The sequence below is a fragment of the Tachysurus vachellii genome, chromosome 6 (assembly GCF_030014155.1).
Source record: "Tachysurus vachellii isolate PV-2020 chromosome 6, HZAU_Pvac_v1, whole genome shotgun sequence".
NCBI lineage: Eukaryota > Metazoa > Chordata > Actinopteri > Siluriformes > Bagridae > Tachysurus > Tachysurus vachellii.
Genome location: NC_083465.1, coordinates 7483686 through 7494120, shown reverse-complemented (window position 1 = coordinate 7494120; position 10435 = coordinate 7483686). Strand labels below are relative to the sequence as shown.

Below are 10435 nucleotides of genomic sequence, written 5' to 3'. Positions count from 1 at the left end.
AAATATTCTGAAAGGATTAAACCAAACGAAAGACCTAGAGAAAATTCCCCACCCCAGCTTTTTCCTACAAGGGCATGTGGTCATTGGGTTCTTACAGCCTGAATTGATTGCATGTTCCATGACAGCTAGACGTAATTCATCATTATGTAGATGTTGGAAACAATGAAAGGTCTAGTTTCCTAGTGACAAAGAGTGCATTTTTGAGAGTAAACTTTATTAGCATGGCAATATTAGTGAAAATACTTTCCAGTTGAAGACAGCCATTTTATACAGAGTACAACAGTCTTCTAGTACAGGTTGCCAGTCAGCTGAACAAGTCTGGCAAGCTGTTCATAGCTGGCTGAGGGATCTTCTGCAAATGAACACACTTTCCTAAAGAGAGAATATAAATAAGTGTAAATCTCACATTTCATACTAGAAAGCCTGTTTTAATACTAACTGTTAAAATAAAATAAAGTGTTTCTCACTTGAAGATCCTCAGAGCCAAGGTGCTCCTCTCAAACTCACGGGCTTTACAATGTCCAGACTGAATCACCTCTTCAGGGATAGCAGCAAGGCGGGCAGCATTAAATCCGTAGCTCTTGGGACAAGCACCACTGATGAACTTGTACAGGAAAGTGATGGTCTCTTGGCTAGGATCCTCGTCGCATTCGTTCTCCACCATGCAGGCCTGAGTGCAAATGTGATCGATGTATTACAAGTCTAAAAACCACAACTGAATTTAAGCCTCAGTCATCATCAGTCAGTATATCCAAGATATACAAGGGGTAGCTTTACGTTTCCCTTTCTTGACGAATGTACCTGGTGTACAGATGCATTTTTTTTTACCCTCTGTAATAAGACAAATGTTAATGAAAGCTGCAAAACTTATCAACTAGCATGATGTTGCGTGGTTCACCTGTAAGTTAAAAAAAAAATACAAATACAATGCACCTTCATAAAAAAAAAATCAACAGAAAAATAGTGGTTGAGCAGTTGTTTTTAATGTGCTTAACTAAATTGAGCTTTCGTTATGTGGTATGATCAATGTGAAATTGTTGTTCAACTAAACAGATGAATCATGTGATCAATCTCATTCTGTGCTAAAAAAAAATAAAAGAAAAAATAAGACTCACCATATGACCAAGTTTAACAGCAGAGTCCTGAGCATAGTCTTCTACCAGCGAGTGGTAGTGGGTGGAGAACAGAGTTCGGCAGCAGATCCTCTGTGAAAGTTCCTTCACCACTGCACTTGCTATGGCTGTGCCATCATAGGTGGCTGTACCCCTGCCTATAGTTAGTCAAATTAAATGTGGAATAAAGGGTAGTTAGGTGTTTTTCAGGATTTAAAGACAAAAACACACTAAGGATATGTTAAAAACAGCATAAAAGTGTTACCCAGTTCATCAAGAAGAACAAGTGAATGAGTGGTCCCATGTAAGAGGATACTGGCTGTTTCACTAAGCTCCACAAAAAAAGTACTCTCACCTAATTAGAGACAAAAGGTAAACATGAACATCCAGACTGTCAGGTGATCTCGCTCTTCGTATTGAACCTTAAACAGTCCAAGTTGCACTGCATAAGAAATATCAGGCAACTCACCAGACATGATCCGATCTGAGGCACCGAGGCGAGTGAATACTCGGTCCACTGGGGTTAGACACAGGCTTTCAGCGGGCACATAGCAGCCCAACTGTGCCAAGATCACAATCAGGCCACACTACAGCAAAAAATGCATAGGACTACATTTCTGTTGTCAAAAAGGCAAATAACATTAAGCTATACAGCAACCCTTTCCCCTATACTAATAGAAACTCTGTCCAATTTGAGGTTTAAAAAGTTACTGGGGAAAAAGAAAGTAGCATTTAAGTAGCATTTACTTAAACCAATATCCTTCCCACAGCCCCAAAACTAGTACTCTACAATAAAACAAATCTATCAGTGCAAATTTGACACTAAAATATTTACCAATTAGAATTGTGCCCCAAACAGTCCACAAGAATAAACTCACCTGCCTCATTAGGGTTGACTTGCCTCCCATGTTTGGCCCTGTAACAAGTACACATGGGGCTAGTGCCTTCTTGTTTTCGCTCCCCTCTTCCTCACTGCTAGGACAACCAATACAGATGTCATTCGGAATAAAGTCATCACCAAAATAGGTTTTGGTTACACAGGGGTGCCGGGAACCTCTTAGGTCCAGGAAAGGGGAACAATGTGGGCTACTTCCTGGCAGAACAATGTTTGGTTTTGCCATCGGCCCATTCCCACTCTGGCTGTATCGGGACAAACTCAACAGCACATCTGCAAAAGCACAGACACTATAAATCACTATTGCACTTGGATTGTGAAAAGCTTTTTAACAAAAATGTAATAGTCCTATTTAATATATTTGGTTTTATTGTCCAAAAAAGAGAATTAAAAGAATAAAGTAAATAATTAAAGATTTAAATATTTAAAGAATTAGATTTTAATAATAGATAACTTACTAAATGACTCCTAACCATGACTTAAACCAGAAGATGGTAAAACATGAATTTAACTAAAGCATGTTTAAGTTTGACGTTAATTCTGATTCTACATTCAGTTTTATGAACAATTTTCTTAGAAAAGTGAATTTACAGGAAATCTAGGTAACCACGTTCATTAAAATGCATAACGCACACATTACATACATTTTAGACTTTAGTTAGTGAGCTTACATCTTACCATGAACTCATTCACTGTTAAAACGGCTACATCACACTGCTTTAGAAGACAATAAAGCCTTCCTTCTTTGATTTGATTCCCCATCTCATATTTTGAAATATATCACAGCAATATCTTCTATTTTTACAGTCAGCATTTTTAAGAGCAATTATATAATGCTAAAATGGGGGAAAAGTTTTAAACAAATTATTTTTCTCCTTACCAAGAACTGACATGCACTCCACTGCAGTCTGCCAGTCTCTGTAGTTTTTATCAAAGTTGTAAAACAGTTTTCTCATGCAATCTTTCAGTGACGCATCCCTTTTGTCCTCCCAGCCCTGCAGCTCTGAGAACATATGCTCAATCTCTTTTGTTGAGTATCTTTTCCAGCCTTTCTTTGTGGACCGCACCTCAAATTCCTCTGGTATGCTCCTCTCAGAAACACTGTCTGGAACCTCCATTTGATAACGGTTCCGTCCCGTGCCCCAGTAAGATAGATTCTTGCAGCCAAGTCTCTTCTTCTGACGAACTAAGTAGTCTTGCAGATTTCCCTCACATTCTTTGATCCCATTCAGAGCCTGATCATACTCTGGGTCAAAGCCAGCCTTGGGTGTAATCACACCAGTTGTACGTGCTTTTTGATGGTCAAAAGCTGTGTCCCAGCGCTTTAGCTCAGGTCTAAGATCAGGAAACAACCCCTCGTCACCTGTTGTTTTTAGGATCACTATTTGCCGGAGCAATTTAGATTTGAAGCCTACAGAGATGGACTCCATAACCGACACTATTTCCTGCATAGATTTGAACCCTTCCAGCGTTGAAAGGAAGTCAGCAATCTTGCGTTTGCTATAGACAGTCTCCTCATAAAGAACTGCTCTGCTGTCTGGGTGGTCTTTTCCCTTCAGAGGAGTACCCATACTATGGATTTTACTGAGTAACCTCTCAAGGTCTGGAAGTTTCTTCAGGAGTTCTGTAACCTCAGTAGCTTGAGCTGGTACAGCCATTAGGTCTTCCAGAGCATTTAACCGATCATTAATTGAGGCTGGATTACAGAGGGGACCACAGAGCCACTGTTTTAATAGCCTCTTACCAAAAGGAGTACAGCAGGTGTCCAACTGTTCAATCAGAGTACCTTCTGTACCTCCAGTAGAACTATTCTGGAGAATCTCAAGGTTGGCCAGTGTCACTCCATCCAGAACCATGCGCTGGTGCGTTTGGGCAAAGAAATTTGATTCATTCTCTGACTGTTGTATCTCTACATCTACTGGAACATATTCCTGGAAGTTAGCCATAGAAAGAAGCTCATGATCCACCAGACATTTTTTAAGATAGAATATGCATCCCCCAAGTGCAGAGAGAGCAAGTTCATATCCTTCTTTAGGAGTAAGACCTAGAGAGTCACTTTCTGAAGTCATTGCTTTTAAAACCTTGGGGAGATCTGATCCTGAAGAACCACCCTCTTCTCTACTTTCTTTAAAGTAGTCTTCATCTGCCAAGGTTTTTAGGGTTTTTTGGGCATCCCAGAATTGTGAGCCAGCATTAAGACTCTCATGCATTGCAGAGGAAAGAGAGGTCTTAAAGATCTTCTGTGTCTCAGCTGACAAGTTACCCTTCTCAATTAGCACTTGTGCTGGCACGTAATGTGCCAGTAAGGTACGCAGACGGGAACAGTGGCGGTCATCTTGGAACTGGCCTACATAAAAACGACCCACAGAGCTGTCAATGAAGCTGACCCCATATACATGGCATTGGCCTAAATTTTCCTCCTGATTCTTTTCTTTCACACTCAACAGGTACTTGCTCTCTGCCTCAGATGGGGCACCATCAAGCACACTATACGTCTGAGTGCCACGGGTGATTACTCTGCATACCTCTCTCCGAACTACACGATCAAATTTAGTGGGACGCGCCATAGCCTTGCATCGTGCTTCCATCATTTCAGGGGTCTCAGTCTGTTCTACACGTGCCACCTTGTAACCTTTTTGTACAAGCACATCAGAGAAACGGCCAAAACCTATCTCAGGGAAACCAGAATGTGCCCAGGTGCCTTTCATGAAAGTAAGCCCCAACTCATTGACACCAATCACAGCATCCATGTGGTAGAGCTCATAAAATTTGCCAACTTTATAGAAAAGAACAGTATCAAACATCTCTGACTTGAGCTGCCACCACCGACGCATACCAGGTGTAACCCTGTTAAGAAAGTCTTCAGGCACATATAAAGTGGTTGGATCATAGTTTTTATCTGACTGACGCTTTCTCTGAGCATCCTTTCGCTTGCCATCCTGCAGCCAGTCCAATTTTTCATGGTCCCACACACCAGTCGCATCCAGGTTTCCTGCAGCATTGCCCTGACTCTCAAAGCTGTCGGGGGCAGAAAAAGCAGACAGACGTGACTTTGTGTCAGCTGCAAGAATCACCGGATTGCTCTTGTGAATCTCTGAGTGCACAGGCGTATTTTTTGTTTTAGCAGTTTTCTCTGATACACGCTTCCGTTTTACAGGTTTCACAGGACTATCCGGTTCAGATTCAGGTGCATTTTCCTCCACATCACTGACAACCCCATCTTCATCCTCATCCTCACTACTGGTTTCTGCCTGATCTGGCTTGAACTCCTCACCAGAGCCCTCACTATCAGAGGCCACCACAATACGCCGCCGTTTGGGTTTCTGAGCATGCTCTGCTGCAGGACGTAATGAGCGCCTGCTAGGCTTCGCCATCTGAACCTCTTCTTCTGACAGTTCATCATCTGATAGTGTTGATTTTTCAGCCTACAAAAAATGTGATTTCACATAAGAATACAAAATCCAGAGTCCACCCCATACAATAATAATGTAAAGTGGGCAAGAATGTCCTGCCTTACAGTAAAATAAAAGCAAAACCATATAAAAGAAATATAAATTCTAGGTCAAGACATACAGTAAACCGAGGCATTACTGCTACCCTTCAAAAGCATGAGGAAATGGTTAATAATAATAAAATAAAAACAAATTTTTTCAGAATATGCCAAAGCTATATATATATAGTCACGTAAAAAAAATTAGAACACCCCTTTAAATATACAGTTGTTTATTAAGAAACTGCAACATGTCCATTTCTGATCTAGTTTTAATTTGTACCTGTAGATGAAAGTGATGTAATCGCTTTTTAAACTCTTTTTAAAAGAATCAGTTTGTTGTCACTTATTAAACAAAAGAAAATCAACAATTCAACTGAGGAAAGAGTATTTAAACTGAGGAAAAAGTTAGGACGCCCTACACTGTACAAATTGATTTTGCTAAGTGGTAAAATACTACCCTTGCAAATAGTCTACCACTTACCTATCAAGTTAGTCAACAGGTTATATTATATAATAATGAGTACAATTCACCTATTAACTAATTACTTATAGTAGTAACCGGCAACCTAAAAAAACATTGAAATATATACCCCCAAACATTGGCCCTGTTCTTAGTACAAACTAAAAACTGTTCGTTGGGTGAGCTGGACTGTGGAAGTGGACTACATTTGTAAAGCTTCTGTGCTGAAGGTAAGATACCTTTATAACATGCTGTCTATCATATCATGAAAGCAAACGGTAACTTATTTAATCTTGTCTATCATAAGATTTGTGGTCATCGTTCTATGTTAGACAAGGAGTTCCCGTTTGTCGCTTCCTTAAGGCAGATATCTCTCAAAACAAACCAGCTAATGTTATTCTACAGGAGTAAATGCATTTTGTTAGATTTATGGGAAAAACGCAGATGTTTTGGGAAAATGTCTTGATGTTTCTTGTAGGCATTTACGAGTTTTTGACATCAATACAAAGAAATTTTCCCAGACTCCTCAATGCTTGCACGCACAGTCCATTTCAAATCACCCCAAAGGATCTCAATAGAGAACTTCAGTCTTGCCCTCATGTTTTTCTTAGACTGTAAAGATTTCCTCCTTGTACACCTCCCAGGATAATTAAAGTTGTACAGTCTCTTTCTGATTGTAGATTCATGCACTTTGACATCAACTGTAGCAAGAGCTTGCTGTAGGTCCTGTGATGATATTTTAGGGTTTGTGGAGGCTTCTTTAAAGGTAGGGTCTCCGTTGTTTGAGAAATGCTTCAAAAAACTGTGTTGGGCCGCCAAATAAAACAAATACAAAACTAACGTGTAGCCAATGAGCAGAAAGGGGCATGTCTTGTCAATATGGGCGGAGTGTGTGTTCAGGTTCTTTTGTATTTATACACTGTACTGTATATATTTGTACTTTGTACTATGTTTCAACTTTATATCTGCACATTTTTCTTTGCTGCTGTAACAGAAATTTCTCCAGCGGGGGACAAATAAAGGTATAGCTTATCTTCCAATATTGTTACAACAAAGATCAAATTTAAGTATTAAAAAAAATAAATAAAATTAAAAAAGACGCTTTCATGGGGCATCTTAATTTTTTCCCATGATTTTTTCTGTATGTTTGACTTTGGCAGATCTGATAGCATTAACATTACAAACCCAAATTACACTCCAACAGTTACCATATTAAATTAATACAAAATTCATAATAATTCATGTATTAATTTAAAAACACAAAGAACAAATCATTTTTAAAAAATTATGCTAGAAATATAAACTTAACATTGCTTTTTACCTCCATCATTTCTTCATCCTCCGCTTCCTCATCAGAGGCATCCATACAGATAGGCATCTTAAGTCTCTGGTCAGGACTGTCCTGCAGCACACGGTCTGCCAATTCCAGAGCCTTGCGAATCACAGGCTTGCCACTGTAGAACAAACCGCCCACTTTGGCGTCAGCACTGTCGGATCCTGTTAAGCACAACCAAAATGCATTCACTCCTGGATCGCAAAATGAATGCCAATATAGCTCCAGATGCCATGCAACCTCAGCTCACCTTTATATTCTCTAACATATTTTGTTCTGACCCAGCCTCTGGTTGCCGGCTCATCAAAAAAATGGACATGAACTCTCTGATCCTGGCCCCTACCCCTCATCTGCTGGCCTGTCAATGGCTGGGGCACCATCATGCAGGGCCACCATGGATGCCCTTCTAGTTTCGCCCATACCAGATCACCAGCATGAAAAGAGAATGATGAGCTGGAAAAGTTAGCAAACAAGGATAAATTTTCCTCAAAAGATTTGTAAACTTGCCCCATAAATTACATTACAAAACAGTGAAAGTTTGCACATGGTAAGTTTGGTGTCAGTCATCATTAATCCAGAATCCTAAAGAAATTCTCATTTTCTGGAAATGGAACATAAATAAGTGCAAATTGACCCAAGAAGACCAAATGACAATATGATGTCAATAGCAAACAACTAACAAAACCCAATGTTTTTTGGCACTTTTTACTTATGATAGCTGAGCTAGCTAGGCATGTTTAAGCTCTTAGCCTGGACATGTAACCCAGATAGCTGTTTCATGCATTTTCTACACTGAACTTTTAGTCAGTTTATTTTCTCCACACCTCAGTTTTGTGTCTGTTTGTCCCACAGTGTTGACATGGCCGACTTTAGGCACAGACCTGCTGGAGTTCCCCACAGACTTCTTACTGCTCTGAGCTGCTTGTTTAGCTGCTTCCTTTGGGAAACTGCTGGATTTGGAAACTGAAGGCAAATCTGCTTCGGCTGGAGACGGATTCGATTTTGTTTTCGCGACAGCTGGCGGCGACTTTGTAAAGAAATTAAAAATGGAGCTTTGCTTTGCCATTATTGTTTTGCAGGTGAGCTAAGCTATGCTAAGCTGCTTCACGCGCACACAAGCTGTGCAGAGTATTCGCGGGAAAGTGCAAGGAGGAAGTGGGCGGGGCCTATGCTGTTCATGAGACTGTTGAAATCCAGGCACGGATTTCAGGAATGGATGTCATTATCAGATTAGAGATCAGAGTGACTTAAACCTGCATGGATTTTCCAACACCGATCTGAAGTTCTTGACAGTTCTGAAGCCATTTTGTTCTGCTGTAAAACGGTGTAACATGGTTAGACTCTGAGATACTAAAGAGGAGATGCCAACTCCATGTGGTGAGTGGGATGTGGTAGCTCAGTGGTGTTCGACTACTGATCGGAAGGTCATGGGTTTGAATTCCAGGTCTACCAAGTTGCCACTGCTGGGCCCCTGAGCAAGGCCCTTAACCCTCAATTGCTCAGGTGTATAAACTGAAATAAAAATGTAAGTCACTCTGGATAAGAGTGTCTGCTAAATGTAAATGTCTTTTGCATCAATACAACATTTATCAGACTGTATATTTATAATCACACCCTCTGGTGTCACCCATATGAGGATGAGGTTCCCCTTTGAGTCTGGTTCTTCTCAAGGTTTCTTCCTTCACCATCTAAGGAAGTTTTTCCTCCTTACTACAGTCACCTGAGTCACCTCAGACTTGCTCATTGGGGATAAATACAAACACATTTAAATATATCTAATATTAATCTTGAATTTATATTATTCTTTATAATAACCTTTTGTTCTATGTTTGAATTGAATTGAATTGTAACAAGGCCCTTAGCAGGGAATTGCAAAGTGACACAATGAACATAAGCACTTTATCATTCAGATGTAGTGAGCAGTGATTTTTCCCCAAAAACTAGATTGCATTGAGTATAAATGTTGACTGCTGTATAACAGTATATTTTCTTTACATTAGCTTACATTAGCTATTATGCACAGTGTCACCTACACGTTACATTTTTTCACATTACTTAATAATAGTGCACTTGCCACTTTGAGCCATTTTTTCATTTTTATTCTTTCATTCAACCAATAAATTCCATCTTAAATTTCAATTTAGGTTTTAACATTCACACTCACATAGGAGTGTTCATCACTAGCGTGGGAAGTTAAGAGGCAAACCCACTTCCTGTACAGCTGTCTCTACTATGCCATCCCAGGCTCCAATTTGATCAAGATGGCATTTCAACAAAAAAAGTCTTCAAAAATGCACAATGGGAGTGACTGCTCACTACATTCAGTCACTGGAGTGAACATAGTGATGGCATAAACCAAGGTTTCTTCATTCATTAATTTTCTACCGCTTATCCGAACTACCTTCGGGTCACGGGGAGCCTGTGCCTATCTCAGGCGTCATCGGGCATCAAGGCAGGATACACCCTGGACGGAGTGCCAACCCATCGCAGGGCACACACACACTCTCATTCACTCACACAATCACACACTATGGACAATTTTCCAGAGATGCCAATCAACCTACCATGCATGTCTTTGGCCCGGGGGAGGAAACCGGAGTACCCGGAGGAAACCCCCAAGGCACGGGGAGAACATGCAAACTCCACACACACAAGGCGGTGGCGGGAATCGAACCCCCAACCCTGGAGGTGTGAGGCAAACGTGCTAACCACTAAGCCACCAAGGTTTCTTAAACTAGCAAAATAGATTGCATATAATTAAAGGGCCATACACAGAAATAAGTGAAGCAAGTCAAGACACCATTTTGACCATGTTACACATAGTCTCTTCATCTTGAAAAATCTGCTACATATGTCTATGTAGTACTGTGTGTTGCAGAAGATGAAATCTGTTCCTACTACTTGACTGCTAGGACTTTCTGTAGATCTTTCATGTGACCAAAAGTCAAAAGTGGTCCAAAGTAGCTGACCTTTGTTACATACATATGTAGCACTTGTCTCTGTTTACTACTCTCACATGTGTTCAGCATTGCTCTGATTTGCTTTTTTGTTTTCCTCTTTCATTTTCCTAACCAGGAACATGGCTAGAATGACTTGGCTATGTCAGATCCTCCAAGTCTCATTCATTTGCCTTTGGAACTTG

At 40.3% G+C, this 10435-nt stretch overlaps 1 protein-coding gene across 2 annotated transcripts; it reads right to left on the bottom strand.

Moving 5' to 3' along the window:
* Positions 1 to 193: 193 nt before the first annotated feature.
* On the bottom strand, positions 194 to 8443 carry msh6 (mutS homolog 6 (E. coli)). Of its 2 annotated transcripts, none has more exons than XM_060871967.1 (10): positions 8118 to 8443; positions 7544 to 7746; positions 7282 to 7457; positions 2888 to 5432; positions 1991 to 2280; positions 1582 to 1699; positions 1378 to 1467; positions 1116 to 1270; positions 468 to 670; positions 194 to 372 (listed from the first exon to the last, which is right to left on the bottom strand). In XM_060871967.1, exons 1-10 carry the CDS (start codon positions 8357 to 8359, stop codon positions 288 to 290), a joined length of 4107 nt encoding a protein of 1368 aa, XP_060727950.1. In that variant the 5' UTR covers positions 8360 to 8443; the 3' UTR covers positions 194 to 287. The 2 variants fall into 2 exon arrangements, with proteins under 2 accessions (XP_060727950.1, XP_060727951.1); XM_060871968.1 differs by having other exon boundaries at positions 8175 to 8443.
* Positions 8444 to 10435: the final 1992 nt, after the last annotated feature.